This window comes from Engystomops pustulosus, chromosome 3 (assembly GCF_040894005.1).
Source record: "Engystomops pustulosus chromosome 3, aEngPut4.maternal, whole genome shotgun sequence".
NCBI lineage: Eukaryota > Metazoa > Chordata > Amphibia > Anura > Leptodactylidae > Engystomops > Engystomops pustulosus.
In genome coordinates, this window is record NC_092413.1 from 21,962,603 (window position 1) to 21,983,011 (window position 20,409).

Genomic DNA, 20,409 nt, shown 5'->3' on the forward strand with positions numbered 1-20,409 from the left:
TACTACAGAACTTAAGATAGGGGAGTCAAAGGATTCTTCACCCACAGCTTCAAAAAGTTACTCATACGACTCAAAATATGACTCTTTTCAGCTCACTTTCAGATCTGGAGTAGATTTTGGATAAAAATAATTTTAGAAAGGGGGCCAGTAGTTTAAATGAGTTAAATTCTGGACAAGGAATCCCTTGTCAACAGGAATCTTAACTTTAACCACAATTCACACTTTGAAGCATTTAATGTTACCTCCGGGATGTGAACATCAATATCTTGTCCATTCTTTTTAAATATCCCTTTAATGAGGGCCAGTGTCGTCTCTTGGGGTAGGATGTTTTCCTCCTTCATTTTGGACCAAGCGATCTTTGTCTTTTCCCAGTTGTTATTTTTGTCTGTAACATAAAGATATGACTGTTATAAGAACCTGGGAGAAACCAAGTCTGACTACAATTACTGTAAAGAATCCTTCCCTAAACTAGTGAACAAACATTGCTTCTTCCACATGTAAATGATGCCCTTAGTCCACAGAATTCCTACCTTACGCATCATTGCATTGATCTTGGATCTTCTCGTACAGCTAAAAAAGTTTGTGCAGAATTGGCCAAAACTTGTGTCAGATGTTACGCCACATTGCCATGCCAGACACAACCAAGTCCGGTTCACGAAAACCCTACATACCCTGAACGGGTGCATCCCAATATCATGCAAAAACAAACAGAATGGGAACCCACCACTAATTACTAACACCACCACTTTATGAATTGACAATCTTAAATGTCTCTCCAAAGAATATGGGAATTTCAGAGTCACTCAGCTCCTCATAGGCGGAGAACACAGATGTAGGACCGCCCCCGCCCAACAGATATTCATAGCCTTTCCTGTATAAAGCTAGGAACTTACATCATTTTCATATTTAAGGAAAGAAGATTTGGTTACTATATCTATGAATAACACCCACCATATATTTTGAATAGTTGATAGTACAAGTCTTCCCTATTGCTGTCAAATAGTTTCTGGGAAATGTCTACACATTTCTCCAACAATTCCACCTGTAAAAAAAAAAAAAAGAAAGAATTTCAGGATAACATTAGTTGATACATCACTTCCCAAGGCAGGTAATATAAGCCAGACCATTGTACCTAATCTGCCATCTATCAAGGTATCCCAACCCACAATAAAGGGGTTACAGGACTAGTATATTATATAGTATATTGGCAAATTTTTCTGAAGCTACCAAAAAAAGGAACTGTCTTAGCTGCAGTTTTCTGAGGAACCATGAGCCCAATTCCAGGCAAATTAGGTTGGGGATTATTAGTCTCAATTCTGCAATAAAGGGGCTCGGAATTAGGATCACAGGGTGCACATTTTAGAGGGGATCAGACAAAAATCTATGAAGGTTTTGGCCCCAAGTTCCATTGTGATCCTTTAGCTGGAGGATAGATGATTACAATCGGACTGTTGAATTTAGACCAAATAAGAGAATAGGGGTCCAGTTTCTCCTTAGTTGGAGTAGCATCAGGTTGAGCATGCTCCATAAATTAGAAGAAACTGGATTGCCGTGTTCCGGTGATCATGAGGGTGGTGACTGCTGGGTACAATCCATCTACCTGGTTTGTTCTGATGCACCGATCTGTAAACCAACTCATCTTGGTGGGATGCGCTCTCAAGCCGGGTGTCTGGGGGAAAAAAAAGTTACAATTTTAGTATTACATAATATTACACTGCACTTAAAGTAAACAGGGAAAGGTCCACCATGAGGATAGAAAGACGACAAAACTGACTTTTTTCCATCGACTGACCATTTAAAGGGAACTGCGACTTGGGAAAATAAACCACCAACAGGTCCTTCTAGACCCAAATTGTCCTTCAGCTAGTCCCTTTGTACTGGGCATTTATTAAAAAAAAACAAGAAAAAAAAAACCTTTATTCTCCCAAAGATGGGTCTAAAGAGGCATTGGACCAATCACGAGTGTTCCCCATATCTGCAAAGTTATTCAAAAAACTGAAGCCAAAGAACCCGTCCTAACTGTACAAGAGCCATAACCGCAGCGCATGCACGGTGAAGCCGGGGTGTAGTAAGCAGAGGACTGAGTTACGGGTAAAAGTTTTTTGTTTTTTTTTTTAAATAGTGGCCACAGAAGAACTAGCTAAAGCGCGATTTGGGACACTAAACTACTGGTCCAAAAGGACCTGTGGGTGGTTTAGTGTCACAAATCAGGTGCCCTTGATGGTGTCCATATACATTGAGGTTTCGGAACATAGAGGGACTTTCATTACTCCATCCACAGGCAGAAGAAACGATGATCTATAGAGATCTGCAACTTTTCAAATCGATTAAATCATTGCTCAATATACTGTAAAACAAGTGGCAGATTTTCACCGTCGGTTACACCCTTCGCAACACGTAGGACGAAATCTGCAGTAGAATATGTCGATTTTTTTTCAAAGTTTTCAAAAACGTTCTCCTAATCAATCCTAACCAATAGGAACTCCAAGGGTCACATCAATGGGTTCTCTTTGCATTAGCTTCAGAATAGCTGCCAATGTTCTGAGGTTCCAGATGGATGTCAGACCCAATGTTGGACAACGACCTGTCTAGAAGGTCCCTGAAGAGATACGTGCTGTATGATACAGGTTCCCTGTAAATAAAGGTTGTGCATCGGTAGACTGCAGTTTTGGGATCCTTTGCTGCCATGTTAGATGGTTGGGTGAGAAGTCTTAGATGGACCTCCAGTGGTGAAAAAGCAGACAGCTTCTCTTTGAACAGTTGACTGACTTACTTGGTGGTGCTTAATGACCAAAACCATGAAAGTAAGCCCACACAAGCCAAATGCTGACAATTGGGAACGGCTCTTCAGAGCTTAAAATTGTAATAAATGAGATATGATTAGCAGGCGATATCTAAGGAGGCCTCCAAGACACCTAAAATGGAGTCACCTGGAAAGACTGTAGGGAGGTCAGACCTACGATGGTGGGTTCAAGAACGGAGGCAAATAAAAGGACACTGTAAAAGTTGGTCTCACTTTGTGTTAATCCTCTTTCCCGAAGAGCCTGGAGTTAAATTCACCGACAACTTTCAATATCATCGCAGATCCAAATGCCAATGATCTAAAGAGCTGCAAAGCCTCACAACTTAATATAGTAAATCTCCCTCTTGTTCCCGGCTGATTGAAAAAGGCTGTCATTGCAAGGACGAACGACTAGAACAGCAGATATCCTTGCATTTCATTTTGATATTGAGAACTGTTGCGCTTGGACAGGGTCTCAATCATCAAAAGAACATCTAGGTCAGATTAACTAAATCTCCTTGGCTTGCACAGCAGTCCATATTTGTAGCTTATCTCTTACATCTGAGTGAATTACAAACATCCGAGCCCGGCTGGCAGGCTGCATGAGAAGCAATCTCTCCTGTTCTGCGCTATACTTATCTAACTTAAGAGTCAAGTTCACCTCTACCAAAAAAAAATTATATACCGTAGCCATTGGAAACGAATATATGTAAAAATACTAAAATACGGAAGGAACAAAAAGTGGTAAAAGAGCGTTGTCAGGGTTGTCATTGATATTTTAGTTCATGGTATAGTTATGGTAATTATTTGGGTTGTGGCCCATTCTGGGCCTGGCTGAACAATAGCTTATACCTTGGCTTTGGTTATCAAGGACCAACAGGTCTAGCTATGGTCCAAATATAAAGAAGCCATTGATCACTCCTAGAAATATACCAACCAACCATACCAACCAACACTACATAAAAAGATCGGCCAACTAGGCAACGTTCAGGTGGGGGGGGGGGGGCGGGGGGAGACCAATCTCAACCCAGACATAGCTGTCGGAAGAAAGCAAGATCGGAGCGGGCTACTGGGCGAGCTGGCGCCGGGAGCGGGCTACTGGGCGAGCTGGCGCCGGGAGCGGGCTACTGGGCGAGCTGGCGCCGGGAGCGGGCTACTGGGCGAGCTGGCGCCGGGAGCGGGCTACTGGGCGAGCTGGCGCCGGGAGCGGGCTACTGGGCGAGCTGGCGCCGGGAGCGGGCTACTGGGCGAGCTGGCGCCGGGAGCGGGCTACTGGGCGAGCTGGCGCCGGGAGCGGGCTACTGGGCGAGCTGGCGCCGGGAGCGGGCTACTGGGCGAGCTGGCGCCGGGAGCGGGCTACTGGGCGAGCTGGCGCCGGGAGCGGGCAACTGGGCGAGCTGGCGCCGGGAGCGGGCAACTGGGCGAGCTGGCGCCGGGAGCGGGCAACTGGGCGAGCTGGCGCCGGGAGCGGGCTACTGGGCCAGCTGGCGCCGGGAGCGGGCTACTGGGCCAGCTGGCGCCGGGAGCGGGCTACTGGGCCAGCTGGCGCCGGGAGCGGGCTACTGGGCCAGCTGGCGCCGGGAGCGGGCTACTGGGCCAGCTGGCGCCGGGAGCGGGCTACTGGGCCAGCTGGCGCCGGGAGCGGGCTACTGGGCCAGCTGGCGCCGGGAGCGGGCTACTGGGCCAGCTGGCGCCGGGAGCGGGCTACTGGGCCAGCTGGCGCCGGGAGCGGGCTACTGGGCCAGCTGGCGCCGGGAGCGGGCTACTGGGCCAGCTGGCGCCGGGAGCGGGCTACTGGGCCAGCTGGCGCCGGGAGCGGGCTACTGGGCCAGCTGGCGCCGGGAGCGGGCTACTGGGCGAGCTGGCGCCGGGAGCGGGCTACTGGGCGAGCTGGCGCCGGGAGCGGGCTACTGGGCGAGCTGGCGCCGGGAGCGGGCTACTGGGCGAGCTGGCGCCGGGAGCGGGCTACTGGGCGAGCTGGCGCCGGGAGCGGGCTACTGGGCGAGCTGGCGCCGGGAGCGGGCTACTGGGCGAGCTGGCGCCGGGAGCGGGCTACTGGGCGAGCTGGCGCCGGGAGCGGGCTACTGGGCGAGCTGGCGCCGGGAGCGGGCTACTGGGCGAGCTGGCGCCGGGAGCGGGCTACTGGGCCAGCTGGCGCCGGGAGCGGGCTACTGGGCCAGCTGGCGCCGGGAGCGGGCTACTGGGCCAGCTGGCGCCGGGAGCGGGCTACTGGGCCAGCTGGCGCCGGGAGCGGGCTACTGGGCCAGCTGGCGCCGGGAGCGGGCTACTGGGCGAGCTGGCGCCGGGAGCGGGCTACTGGGCGAGCTGGCGCCGGGAGCGGGCTACTGGGCGAGCTGGCGCCGGGAGCGGGCTACTGGGCGAGCTGGCGCCGGGAGCGGGCTACTGGGCGAGCTGGCGCCGGGAGCGGGCTACTGGGCGAGCTGGCGCCGGGAGCGGGCTACTGGGCGAGCTGGCGCCGGGAGCGGGCTACTGGGCGAGCTGGCGCCGGGAGCGGGCTACTGGGCGAGCTGGCGCCGGAGGCGGGCTACTGGGCGAGCTGGCGCCGGAGGCGGGCTACTGGGCGAGCTGGCGCCGTGCTTACTCTCAAAGTGCTATATTTAAAGGGGTTCTCCCGCGGTTGGAAAAACATAGCAGCTTTCTTCCAAAAACAGCGTCACACCTGACCATGGGTAGTGCGTGGCATTGCAACTAAGCTCCATTCATTTCAATACAGCTGAGCTTCAATACCTGCACAAAACATTGGTCAGGTCTGGCGCTGTTTTTGGAAGAAGAGAAGCAATTTTTTTTTTCAATCCCTTTAATGTGAATACTGTAAAATGGAAGTAATCAGCTCACCTAACTGTTAAGGATTAGATACATTTATACAGTACTAAAATGACATTTTGCCCTTGTAAGGCAATCACAAGGCCGATGTGGTCCCCGGGAAGAATTAGCTCGACATGTGCACACCGAGGCCAGGGAAGCGATAAGGTTTCACTATAAGCAAACTCACAAAAAAGCATCATAGTCATTACCATTCTTAAGCCCTACAGGGATAAGCTTCTAAGTGTAAGTTTCTACACACTATAAATATAAAGCAGCTGATATATAGTCTGCATGCAATATGGCAATTGTTGGAAAAAGTAGGTACTGGTATGAAGAATTTTGACCTCTTCTAAGAGGAGCTTCATCAGGGCCAAGGTATGGACTTGGAAAGAGCATTGAAAAACAGGGTATGGGACTAAACGGACGGTTCTCAATGAAGAGATCCAGAAGGTGTGTGGAAACTTATCACCAATGCTCCATGGGAAATAAGGAAATTAAATACTCTGCTTAAGGAAAGAAAGTGCACTCATGTCTCCTCCAAAAAGGTTGCGGGGAACCTTAGATGAAGCGTTGTTAGGTTTAAGTAGTGTATCGAGAATTACGAATAAGCAATGCTCCATGGGAAAAAAATATTGCAAATGATCTTTTTCAGTCGGAAGAATACTACGATTCTAGGTTCAAGTGCCAGCATCTCCTAGTTGCCCTAAAATACAAGTGTTTGTCACCGACTAATGGAAATCTGTGAAATGTGTCACCCCATGGAATCTTCTAGAAGACCTCCGGCTTACCGGCAATCTACTGCATTCTCCAGAAGCTAAATAATTGTCATAACAGCAGATGACACTGAATGCGGCTTCTACACGCAATGAGATTCACTCTACCACTTGAAATAAGAGGCTAGAAAGAGTAACGGGGGTCTAGAGCAGATTACGATGAAATAAAATGAATTTTCTGCCAAGGACAAGAGCCCCTTTAAACAACTCCAAGCTTTTGATTCTCTTGACAATTGCTGCGCTCCCTTCCATGGCTGTTCCTGCCGTCATAAAGAACTGACTTGGTTCAGTATATATAAAAATCATTCCTGTAAATATATAACTGCTCGGAACAATAGCAAAGAAACAAAATACGCTCAATACCATTAGCATAAGAACAAAAGGGATAACAAAGCGTAGAAAGCCTCCATTCTTCCTTGACACCTTCCTCCAAACAACTGTTTTTTAAACATGTCACCTTATCAATCACGTGGATTATTAGCGATTGTGAATGCCAAGCGCAATCAGTCAATCACCAAGCAAATGGCAACACGCGCAATTCATTACCTCTCCCACTTCAAAATTTTCCCTTTACGGCGTCAAGAGGCAAAACTCGCGGTTGAATCCAGAATCCATACAAGAAGAACCACTGCAGCTCTAAGCAGAAGTCTTCATCTCGGGATCCAAAATGTTGGACTTGATTAAAGACGACCAGTCACTAGAGTTTACCCCTCACACAAGTAATCCCTGTTAGTAAAGGGTTAAATCTCCTGAGATCATCTGTCACTGAGGCTTTGTACCTTTATTACAGTCCTTTTTCTGATTTGTAAAAGAGTATAGACGAGTCACATTCTGAATAAAAGAGTCATGTTTCTCAAGACTGCCAGTGAACCGCGCCTCCCTGTTTTGATTGACAGCTCAGTGTCACTTCAAATCGTGAGCAGAGAGGAAGTCTTCTGCACTTCCGGTCCTTACCAGAATGCTGTTCCCCTCGCTGCATGGTAAATTTAGCAGTGAGCGCTGTGTAAGTAACTGCAGATCTTCTCATTTCATGCACCACGCAACGGGTGGGACAACATAGACGAAGACACAAAATATTTTCTGACATACATTTTACTGGTGGTGGGGGGGCAGATTTAAGCTAGGATGCTTGTTTTGGATTTTTCAACAAAGGAGTGGTGGGCGAGTAAGGTTTATTGTGCTTGTTCCTGATGACAGGTTCCCGAATAGTCAGTTTTAACGACTGACAGCGGAGCAGGTTAGCAGGTACGCGGTGCCGCAGTGGATCGAAAGTGGCACATGTGCGTTTCTCCGGGTACAAGCATGGCCAGAGGGGCGAGGACAGGCACACTGCGCATGCGTAAGGTCTGAAACAAGACCACAGGAGGATGGGGAGGCGATGAAGAGCCAGGAGGCAGGGCCGGTAGCAGCTAGAGTTAAGGAGGCAAGAGTTACCCGACAAGTCGACCTTGGGGTACTTGCTTGACCCAAACCCCACCCCCCTGACTTGTAGCAGTCCCTGGATATGACTATTTTTCTAGATAAAGGCAGCGTTTGCCCTTAATAACGTTCAGAAAACCATCAAAAGCCCATATAAAGCCCATTTGGTTGTTTATAAGTCAATCAGCTGCTGACAGGTTCCCTTTAATGTCCAACCATATTATTACATATCATCTTCATAGGTGTCTCGGCTATGCTGTACTGTCACAAAATGGTAATACTCCAATAAATAGCCTACATTAGTCACCATGAGCCGTAGCGGTCCTAGTTGGTGGCCGCCTTCTCTACTATGGTAATGGAGATTTATAATTATATGTGTACACACTTAGGGTGATGGCACACGTGGCGTTTTGCACGCGTTTTTGGCCCGTTTTTAAGCAGCCAGTTAAAAAACCGCATGCGTTTTTGATAGGTTTGACCAATTATCTTAATTCAAACTGGTCAAAAAACGCATCGTTTTTTGACAGACTGCTTAAAAAAGTGCCAAAAACGCGTTGAAAACACCACGTGTGCCATCACCCTTAGGCGTCGAAATTGCTCCACACTTTTTGCACAAAATGTTAAACCCCGCAGTATGGCAATTTTTTTCGTACAGCAGATCTCCAGCCAGAGAAAAAATCTGGCCCATAATGAAGCAATTCCATACAGTACATTAGACTCACTGGGGGAGATCTATCAACAGTGCCTGTTCTGGTTGCCCAGGGCAACCAATCAGAGCTCAGCTATCATTTTCCCACAGCCGTTTCTAAAATGAATGCTGCGCTGTAATAGGTTGCCGTGAGTTTTCCTCTCAGACACTTAATAAAATGAGGCCCACTGTGTATAAAGCCGCACTAGTCTACACTATCTATCAGAAAGCAGCAACTGACTGCCTTATAATCTAAAAATTATAATAAACCAATTACAGAAAATCTGTATCCGTAATAAAAAGCCTTTAAACTAAAGCCGCGCCGTCTTATAATTGAATGTCCTTTTACTTTTAATGCCCTGGGAAGATCAGGAGAAGACACAATTACAAATCCGACCATTGTGCCAATAACGTACAACAACACCCCTTAGAAAAATAACCCCAAGTGCTTTGGGACAAAAAATACCATATATAAAAAATAAAAGTGGCGGCACATAATTACACCCTGCGCACTTCTCTCCAGCTTCCGACTTATCAGTTTCAGGAAGGAGAATTTCAATCAGGCCCCAGATAAAATATACTAAGCCCTTAGCAGACCAAATTTGTCACCTAGCCCCTTTCCTATAAGCTGCTTACCCACGGCGGGAGGGGACAATAAAAATAAAAGACAAACAAAAATAAAAAATCCTGGTAAATGAAAATCCCAAACGTTTTAGCCGTCAGCACTTGGGCTGATTAACTCGAAGACAAGCGCAACGGCTAAATCTTAGCAAGGACGGACGCAAATTAAATTCCGGAGCTTTTAAGTCCCTACAAAGAATTCCTTAGCTCGGAGGATTAGACAACTTTACACCCAGGAATGCTGCTATAATTTAATTGTTCCACAATTCAAGATTGACTTTATGCTAATTCATCCATGTTTTCTTCCTCTCTCCGGCTGACCACGCCGAGTAAAAGGAGACAGATTCGCAACGCAGATGAGACCGCGGCTCCTCGTCTATAATTACACTGATAGAGAAGTTACTTATGTAGCCGGCCAACTAAGCTCGTCCTATTCTCTTTATTCCGGCCTTCCCATTATTAAAGCTATATTCTATTAATATGAAGTGGACGAAGGCATAATTAAAGGTTACCATAATAAATGCGTTCCAATTAAACATGGCCGCTCCGTGACCCTGTGATTAGAGGAAGAGCGGTTACCAGACTCACCTCTGCGATCTTCTCGGCCTCGCTGTATTTTCCGGCTCTGATGAAGGCGAAGAGAAGTTCATGGAGCATCGACTGCTCGCCCATAAAGTCACTTAAGCCGTCCACAGCTTTGGGGGGACAATAAAAAAAGAAAAGGCTTTATTGTTACAAGATTTATAGGATTTCAATGTGTCGCGAGGACAAAACACACTGTTAATGTCACATTAAAGGGAGTTCAACGTAGAGCCGAGCAGATTTGCAGGAAAAAGATTTATTCAAGGTATAGGAGTCGAAGAGAAAGTCCTTAGTGTGTGACTTTCATCATAAAGGATGCTGTCTGCAGAACTGCTCAGCTCCTCCTGCTCTATAACATGCTGCTTGCAGATAGGACATGATGTACAATCTGCTGAGCATCTCCTGCTTTATATCATGCTGCCTGCAGATAGGACACTGTGTATAATCAGCTGAGCTCCTCCTGCTCTATAACATGCTGCCTGTAGATAGGACACTGTGTACAATCGGCTCAGCTCCTCCTGTTCTATAACATGCTGCCCGAACACACAAGACACAAGGTCACATCTGCATTTGTGTAGGGTACAATTAACCTACATACCAACTATGAAAAGGATTTGTCCTAGAAGATGACAAAAAACTTACAGAGGAACTTTCACAACCTCAACTAATGATTCCAGCACAAGTTTTTCACAAGTCTCAAGATTCTGGAGTGAACCGTTTCAGGAACCACCGTCAGGTGAACTGTCCTATTTGGGAGCAGGAAGACCACGGACCTCCACCTGGTAGTATAGACACTTATGAACACCCATTGCTTGAAAACACAACCCTCATGGTCTCTGAATTGTGTCCAAGGTCCTTAATGTGGGTTTAAACGTGCTGAAATATCAACAAAAACCTCCCATTAATCGGATGTTTTGTGAGATGTGGCCAGGAACCATTATTTCGGAAATTTAACAGTGCCTTATCTGAGCCCATATGGGTGCTGAACAGCATATCGGCACCACATCAATCGACGTGACACATGTCTCGGTGGAGGTGTGCACATCAAACACTCATTGTCAACCCCCATCATCAGCCCTTACTACTCCAATTATCCACACCTAACCCGGGTGCCGAAAGATGAAACTTCCTGTTCCAATATGAAACACAGGAAGTAATTGTTCAGCCAATCACCGACAGAACTGGTGACCATATATTACGGTGATAGTTTCCTGTCAAGAGCGTACGGGAAGTAGCAATCCACAAGGGGCTCTTAAAGCATAGGTGTGGAAATGGTGAGAATGTGTGTCCAGGTGGCCTTCAGTATTTCACCACTCAGCTTTTTGTTTAAGTTTTATGAACCATGATAAGGACTTTTGGGTGGTTTAGTGTCCCAAATCGCCATGACAGCTTGCAAATCCCACACCTGATCAGAATGCAAGTTTCCACTTCCTGTTCTAATTTAACAAACAGGAAGTGACTTCACAACCAAAATCGCCAGCAGAGGCCATAACCCGATTCCCTGAGGGATTGTTTCTCACCTTCAAGTGGGTCCAGTAAGTAGCAACCCACAAAAAACCCAAGTGATTGGGAGGGGGAGCTAGTAAGGTGATTTACATTAGTTTTTGATTATTTTATGCCTTTAGTTTATTTTTAATAGTTTTAAATCGACTAGACAATCCGTCACAGGCAGCAATCAGTAAAGTGACAGCTACTGATCTGGGAGAATTAAGAAGGTGCTTTGTCCATAAGTGACCTCCAGCGATGTCCATCTACCGGCACAATGTCTTAGCCGGTCTCGCTCTGTACAATTGACTTGACTTGTGAGTGAGCGGGACTTGCTTTCACATGCAGAACAGGCTTTTTCAGAAAGTGAATGATTTGGTTAAGAGGGGGAAAAAAAAAGGCTGCCTGGAGAAACTGAAGTGCTCACCTTTTTTTTCGCTTCCTAATCACATATAAAGTTTTTAAAAGGGTGAAAAAAAATAAAATAAAAAAAAGCCTATTCATGCAGTCATAGGGAGGAATGAGAAAATCGCTGTGCCCACAGCAGTACATGTTCCCAATGAAAAGGTGATTCTCAATTACAGATCAATTACAAAATGTACGGCTATTATCCACAAAAGCCGCGGCGAACGTTCCGTCTAAAGGGTCCGCGAGTTAGAATGAAGTATGGCCGCTGATGTTTTAATTCATTATCCATGAAAACATGGGAGGGCACCGGGATAATATTGTGAGCATAATACCTGTCATTCATTAGGCTTTGTTGAAATGTCTGGACTCACTGTGGACTCTTTGGATTAAAAAAAAAGGCAGCTCAATGGGGAAGGCTTGTAATTAAACGCTTAGGTTAGCGAAATGTTCTAAGTGCTACAAAAAGCCTTTTATCTTAGGCTTCTCGTATAAACATTTCTAGGAGGAAAAAAAAAATGGATTCCGAGCTCACAGATTAGATATGTCCAAGCCGCTACGAGATGACAAGAATTAGGTATTGTTAGCCCATACAATGCAAATTACACCCAAGCTCCTGCCAATGTCTGGGAATTGTACAAGAGGCAGAAGGGGAGAAAAAACTAAAATCTACCCTTACGAGAAGTGTGTGTGTGGGGGGGGGTATGCAATATATCAAACATACACATTATTAACAACATATAGTACAACAATCGCTTGCCAACAACGGACAAGAGAACTGATCACATGGTTGCGACACAATGGGCAGAACTCGGAGGCCCCAGCCCCAGCCGCCACGCCGCCCCCCCGCTTCATCCACAGCCGCCGCGTCGCGCCGCCCCCGCTTCATCCACAGCCGCCGCGTCGCGCCGCCCCCGCTTCATCCACAGCCGCCGGGCCGCGCCCCCCCCTTTCATCCACAGCCGCCGCCCCCGCTTCATCCACAGCCGCCGGGCCGCGCGGCCCCCGCTTCATCCACAGCCGCCGGGCCGCGCCGCCCCCGCTTCATCCACAGCCGCCGGGCCGCGCCGCCCCCGCTTCATCCACAGCCGCCGGGCCGCGCCGCCCCCGCTTCATCCACAGCCGCCGGGCCGCGCCGCCCCCGCTTCATCCACAGCCGCCGCCCCCGCTTCATCCACAGCCGCCGCCCCCGCTTCATCCACAGCCGCCGCCCCCGCTTCATCCACAGCCGCCGCCCCCGCTTCATCCACAGCCGCCGCCCCCGCTTCATCCACAGCCGCCGCCCCCGCTTCATCCACAGCCGCCGCCCCCGCTTCATCCACAGCCGCCGCCCCCGCTTCATCCATAGCCGCCGCCCCCGCTTCATCCACAGCCGCCGCCCCCGCTTCATCCATGCTCCCATTCCCCAGGAACCATGAGAGGGTTGCAATGATGCAGGAAGCATATCAATCTAGGTCCTGCAAAACACTGATCCTAAAGACATTTATATCATCAAATTGTTGTTCCAATACCAGATTAACTCTTGCTACCAGTCTGCACAATGTATAGTTTTCAATTTCCTAATTGGGAAATTCTTGGAAGACTGGTAAATATTTAAAAAAAGATGTATTTCACACTCACCTTTTTTCAGTAAATCAGTTTCTCCTTTCTCCACCAGGGCGCTTAGCACGTCGTGCAGCAGGGGGGCGCACTTGTACTTCTCGATGCATTCGCTCATTGCATTCAGAGAGGAGACCAGATCATTCCTGTCGTACAAATCAAGGGAGGAGAAAGGAGAGTGATCAAAATTTAAGGACAGGAAAGAACGATTTTGTTCTTGTAAGTTTTTAATGAATTAACTCGAGAGCGGGACATTTTCAATGAACATGTCCCTCAAACTCAAATTAACAGTTAAAAAGTTGCACTAGAGAGCATTAAAACCTAAACGATGTCTATAATCAGATTTTTTTTAATCTTCTTGGTGGATCTGTTACTATTATTTTTGGAAATGGCCTGCATTTTATAAAAATCAGCTTTTAAAATTATGCAAATGAGCCTGGGCTCTGGAAGCGTCATCGGAGCCCCTCCGGGATTTGCCGTGTACCAATTTTTTTTTAAAAGGGTCTATTAAAGTAAAAAAAAAAGCTTAATTTCTTAGATGCCTTATAAATCTGTGCATTATTAAACAGCAGTGTACTAATTTATTTACTCCATCTACCCCAGCCTCAGCTCTCTGAAAATTTCGCAATTGTGCGGTCAACTCTTGCTGTGTGACATCACATGACCAGGGATATAACGAGCCGCGCACCTATGTGACATCACATGACCAGGGATATAACGAGCCGTGCACCTGTGTGATACCACATGACCAGGTATATACGAGTTGAACAGCTGTGTGACATCACATGACCAGGGATATAACGAGCCAAGTACCCTCAGCTCGCCGAGATTGTCTCTACACAGCAGGTCATTTGTGTTCCTTTAAAAACCATTTCTTTAAAAAAGGCAAAATCATTTAAACTTTTTTTTTTTTTTTATTCCTGCGTTTCCACTGATATCAGAGTGCAGTAGTGCGTATTGTATAAATATGGAACAAGTAGCATACTATACGCTCAGTGTTATAAGCTCAGGCTCGGTGATAGGCTGTCCCCATTACAGTCCCGATTTTCCAGTCGATTTGTATCTTTACGCATTTCACCTGAACAGTCAGGAAGCATTTCGGCAAGTGTCGGACTAGTACGAGCCGAGATACATTGCCACTTGTAAGAGGAGATCATTTTCTTTAGTATGATACCAACACCATGTTTCTTGGTGCTACAGACCCCGGCCTAGTGGAAACTGAAGATATACTCCACCAGCAGCCATGTAAGGGAACCATTCATTTGACAGCAGTAACACCAACAAGCAGGTGGAAATATCCCCGCGCCCCACCGAGCCGTTTACATCTTTTTTTGTCATTTGGGGTGAAGTCTAAATTACAGGTTAATTTCATGGCTGCAAAGTGAAACAGCTGCAGAGATAGAGGAGCTTTAAAGGGATCCTGCTCTAGATTACGGTCACGTCACACTCGGGGGAATCAAAGCAGCAGGTGATGACGTGCAGACCCCGATGCTGCGAAATAGAAACAGATATGGATATAATTTTATTTTTAAATTTTTTTTTCTTTTTTTCAATTTAAGCCCCAATTTCCAAGCCCTAAACTTTGAAGAGCCATCAAACAATGGCGAGGCGGATCGTCTATTGAGAGGCGAGATCAACAGCGGCGCTGAAACGTGAGATAGATAGATCTATAAATACGGAGAGAAAAGGCAAAGTCTGTGATTGCCATTTCATTCAGCGCAGAAAAATTCAGCTTTTCAAAATGATGGCAAAACAATTATCCTATAGTAAGTACTGACTATACCCAATTCCCACAGCATGAATAGAACTGTTTTAGGTCAAAACGATTAATTAATGAACGATTATGGTGCCAGTCAAATGGACAAGCTAATTGACTTCAGTCTCAGAATGCGCGATGTGAAAAGATATTCTCTGCGTACATAACAGTGATGGAAAGGAAATTAAAAGAAAGACACTAGGGAAAAGAAAAAAAAAAAAAAAAAAAAAAGCTCTTAGACGTAATAATAAAAAATAGGTTTCAAAGCTCAAGGGGGGAGACGTTTTACATTTTTATTGTAGTCCAAGATAATTCATACAAAATTCTACGCTAAAACAGATCAGAGAGGAGGGAGGGGGGAAAAAAATACATCGGAGAATGAAGAGAAGAAAAATATAAAAATTATAAAAAAATCACAACTGGTAAATTACCATAGGTTCACAGCAGTTTCTCTTTGGCGTCTCTTTGTAACATGGGTTTTTTGTTTTTTTTTGTCTCGGGCAAACATAATCCTGCTGCAATTTAAAAGATCGGATTCTCATCTTTACAATGACACCAGAATCATGGTTGTAACTGCTACAGAGCCCAAGATGGAGGCATCTGATATTAACATCTCCCTCCAGGCTCTAAAATGGATTTGTTTTAGGCAAAAAGTAACGCTACTCAACTTATTTGCCAATGACTTTGGAGGTGATTTTTTTTAATAGTCTCTAGACTATTATAATTAATTAACAAGTTACTCCCAAGCCTGCCATTAAGGAATGAAATAATTACCGGACTAATTGCCATATACGAGACCAGACTCTAGTAAAGGAACACCAAGTCTAAATACTGGAACCCCCACCGATTACGAGAATCAGTGTTTCTTTATAGGAGTCTGGTCCCATACATAGCAATTAGTCTGGGAAGGACTTTATTCCTTCTATGTAAGTTGGGAATAATTAATATCCAAGCACTGAAACCCCCACAATAACGAGAATCAGTATTCCTTTATGGGAGTCTGGTCCCATTCCTTCTATGCAGGTTGGGGGTTACTTACTAATCGATAACGGTCTAAACGCTGGATCCCCCACCGATAACGAGAATCGGTGTTCCTTTATAGAAGTCTGGGCCATATATGGCAGTTAGTCTGGTAATGACTTCATTCCTTTTATGCAGGTTGGGGGTTACTTGCTTATCGATAACGGTCTAAACGCTGATTCCCCCATAGAGTACGAGAATCGGTGTTCCTTTCTACAAGTCTTGTGCCATATTTGGCAATTCGTCTGGCAATGACTTTAAATCCTTCTATGAAGGTTGGGGGTAACTTGCTAATCGATAATGATTGGGACCTCCCCCAATTCCGAGAATAAATTAGTTGGTTACGGGGTCATCGATTAGCCAATTACCCACTAACTTGTGAAACGGGAGTAAATTAGTTACTGGACTAATCGACATACCGTTGGCTTCCATCAATACATATCTAACATTTTACCGTAAGAGACACTCCCAACTAAATTCACAGATTTTTCAGTGCGGATGAGGGAAAAAAAAATTTCCTTTAACAGTTACACATAGGATGTGTACATACCACACATTCCCTGTCAAAATCCCTGTCAAAGAAGTGTGAACAAACCCTACAATACAGAGACGACATGGGTGGTTCCTGCCTTGTAACTCATGCTCAACGCTCATACATCGCTATACATTTCTACATGTCTGTACCATTGGCGTATTAGAATTGCTATACGCTATATTATTTTATATAATCACTACGTGCGCGTATACATCAACATGCACTTTATATCTTTATTTGGGGGGGGGGGGGGAGGCGTAGAATGGCAAATGCATAATATTGATTGATATTACGGAGAAGTGCTGCAGAATTACGCACAAAGCTTAAAGCTAAGTGGCAATTTACCTAAGGGCTTTGCTGATTGAAAAGCTCTCAAACCTGAAAATCACTAGAGGAGGAGAGAAAAGGGAACTAGACTGTAGAATTAAAATATATAAAAAAAAAAAATCTTAAAAATTGTGTTTTAAAATAATCCTTCCAGCTTAAAGCTGAAGCATATGCCCGGAACGTTGGGAAAAACTTGGGAATTTCTTCTCGAAAAGCTAAGTAACCTATTCGTAAAGGCAGGAGAGGGTTAAGCCAAATTGCCCGTTGACTTATCCCGCCACAATAGGGACTCTTCGAGGAGACTAGTGATGAAATCCTCACCACAACTAATCCTCAACCCAAAAAAAAAAAAAAATTAACTGTGTTGAAGGCTTTGTAATTTCCCTAGGTACAATTTAGCTGTCACTTATTTTAAAATTTACTCAAACACGCGTTTCGAGCAGCTCCAACTTCACATGTCAAGTGCTTTCCAGCCAATTAAGTCTACACTGGAAGTCGGTGTTAAACAACTGAATGATTAGACAAGATAGCTCCTTTCCTTGCTCTTTTGTTCGGCATAAAAAATGCCACATTTACATTATCAGACTCGACGGGATTTTCTGACAAGAAAAAAAAAAAAAACGAAAAAAAAAAAACCCACTGCATTCACCCTATCGAACACTATCCGTACAAAGCACATCAAGCCAGTCATTTACCAATCATCCTTCAAAAACCAATAGCCACGATTGTAACTTAATTACGACTCAGCGATCCTTGACGAGGGAACCGTCTCATCCCGTTGGGGTTGGGCACGACTTTGTTTGCTTTCGTCTTTCCGATTGATTGTGACCATAGGAGATGATATTTGGGACAGGATTTTTTTTAATTTACTATGTAAAGTTAACAGTGTAGACGAGCAGTGGTCCTCTGTAGTATGAGATCTCACACGTGCAACATCTTCTACTGTGGCTACGCAAGACTTGGCACACTTGGTGCTTGGCTTAACTTTTGGGGCCAGTTCACGTCCCTTCCCCCTTTGTCCGAGATTCCCACCTTTTTGACATGCGCACCCTTTTTAGTGACCCAACCGCAAAAAAATACCCTGATCAAAGTAGACTGGCCCACTCTCCCAGGACGTCTTTATTCAGAAGCCTCCAGAAAGTAACGGAAGAATTGGTAAATTATATATCGATCAACAAAAACAAAGCCACCAACCCAATACTGGATATGTCCTCTACCTTGTGTTGCCAAAACTGCTGTGACTGTACAAATCATGGGCTACAGAAAGTCTCTGAAGGTGTCTAAGATATTAGCATTAGATCCTCTTAAGGTCTAGTAGTTATGAGTCATAGGTCAGACTATTTTTTTCCTCCCACATTTGCTAAATAGGACTTAAGGATCTGAGGAATTTGTAGCTCAAGGCATAACGTCGAGGTCTTTGATGGGTACTTCAAATTGTTCATAAACTATGTGGAAGAAATATTTTCCTACTATATACTAAATCCACTGAAATTTGGAGCCATAGTAAGGTACATTGAGACCTAACTACCTAAATATTTTATGGAAGAAGGACCTTGATTGGGCAATGTTCAGATGGGAAAACTTGGATCTCAGCATTAACATGGATGCTTCTGTGAGATCGGCCAACCTGAAACCCAGCACAGTTCGTGGGAGTGGTGGGGGGAGGTGAGACGAATTTCAAATTCTGGCTAAAGTACAGATTTGGGTCTGATCATCACTAGTTGTAAACGAAACTTTTAGATTTACATAAATGCGGAACAGGGCTCCATAGGGGGCGTCACCAGAGCCCATCTGGCTGCAAGAGCTCCGGTTTTAACACTTACTCCCTCTGTACTCTCCCCACCTCTGCCAGCAGAAGCAGCAGGGAAGGTCTACATGGGCATGTTATAGCCAGAGCACTTTAGAGCCTGATGGGTTTTAGTGAAACCACAAGGAGAACCTTTGCATCATTTAAAGAGGACCGGTCACCAAGAAATTCATCACTAGGAGCTGCTTGCTGAAGTAAGCAGCTCCTAGTGCTAAAACAAATGCCGCAGTGTTACAATGATAGCGTTATTGGAAACCTTAGATAACACTATCTAACACCACTGCGGAGTACAATGAAAACGCAGGACCGCTCTCTAAGCGGTCCGGCATATTCATGAGGGGGTGGGATTAGGGGCGGTGTCTGCCGCATGACGCGCAGCAGTCGGCCCGGCGTTTCTATTGTACTCCGCAGCGGTGTTAGATAGCGTTATCGGAGGTTTCCGCTATCAGTAATATGATGGCGCTATATAAATAAAGATTATTATTATTATTATCAGTGTGACCTAAAGTAACCAGATCCTAGTGCCGAATTTCTGGGTGACATGTCCTCTTTAAATAAATATAAAAACAGGAAAGAACTGGATTAAAAGCATTGTGCCAGCGTCTGCACAAGGAAGGTGTTACTGCACATTCCTGTCGGTTTCACGGGAGAGGAGGGGCTGCTGTTCCCTGCTCACAGAGGAGGTCATGTGACAGAGCTCTTCGTGTATGTAGCAGAGATTGATGTGATCAGATGCCTCCTGCACAGAGGAGTGAGGTCTCCCCTGTACAAGGTCTCCCCTGTTCCCCCTCAGTCCGTCCATCCCAGTCTGTGATTCAACAGAAATTTGTCTATATCCGCACCTCATGCTGCTCCCTTTTCACACCCTGTTATCGGCAGTAACAGCTCTGTGCAGAAAAGCTATTATCCCTTAGTGCTCACACAGCAGAGGCATGTAACTGGTGTACTTTGATTTCTTCCGCTTATTATAAGTTCCCTGCTCCTCCATGTGATGGAAGCTGCTAGGCTGGTCACCATATACATCCTGTATGTGCATTTACTTGTGGGAAACTATATGTAATGAGAATTTACTTTGAGAACACAAGGCATCATGGGATCTTTGGTCAGCCTCAGCTTGAGGGCATAGACAGAAAGATTTTTGTCAAACACCTTCAAAACAGAAAATACCATTCCTTTGGGAACAAAAAAGGTGAGCAGCACAAAGTGGACATCATTCTGTTTGTTTTTAAATAATATAATAATTTGGTAAAATCATTATCACTTTACAGTTATGCTTTAAACTTTACGTAAATAGCGGTCACATCTCCCGGCCCCACTACTTACTTCTTTAGATGTACCATCACCAGCGGGGCACACATCCGTCCATTGGGAGAGATCAACCCCATCATCACGCTGTACTCGTGGAAGAGGTTGACAGCCTGGACGTCCCCTTTCAAGGCCATGTTGTTGAGGATATGGAAGAAGTAATCGGTGCTGGACTCGTTCATGGGAACATCTTTTTCTTGCATCTCCTTCAGAATGTTAATAGCGTCTACAATAGAGCGACACAAAAGGACCCTTAGGTAATTTCATGGAGTGAAAACAAACTGTTATTAAAACAGCATTTCCAACCCAGCAGGAATGTAAATTCTGGTGTATAATGCCGATTTCAAGTTAATTACTACTTGCATTTCTAAACGAGACTACAATTATAAATCCACAATAGCGTGGTTTTATCATTTCCCCTGCAACTGTGACTACAAATTACAGATAGGAGCCGTGTGCCCACTTTCACCGTGTAACCC

General features: G+C 45.6%; 1 protein-coding gene across 1 annotated transcript in view; it reads right to left on the reverse strand.

The window, feature by feature from the left end:
* LRPPRC (leucine rich pentatricopeptide repeat containing) overlaps positions 1-20,409 on the reverse strand; it is a 101,520-nt gene that overhangs the window by 25,523 nt on the left and 55,588 nt on the right. The window contains exons 23-28 of the mRNA XM_072140266.1: positions 19,949-20,156; positions 13,202-13,326; positions 9,698-9,804; positions 1,601-1,669; positions 952-1,042; positions 243-385 (exon numbers count right to left, since the gene is read on the reverse strand). Coding sequence (XP_071996367.1) covers positions 243-385; positions 952-1,042; positions 1,601-1,669; positions 9,698-9,804; positions 13,202-13,326; positions 19,949-20,156 — 743 coding nt within the window. The remainder of the gene's footprint in view (positions 1-242; positions 386-951; positions 1,043-1,600; positions 1,670-9,697; positions 9,805-13,201; positions 13,327-19,948; positions 20,157-20,409) is intronic.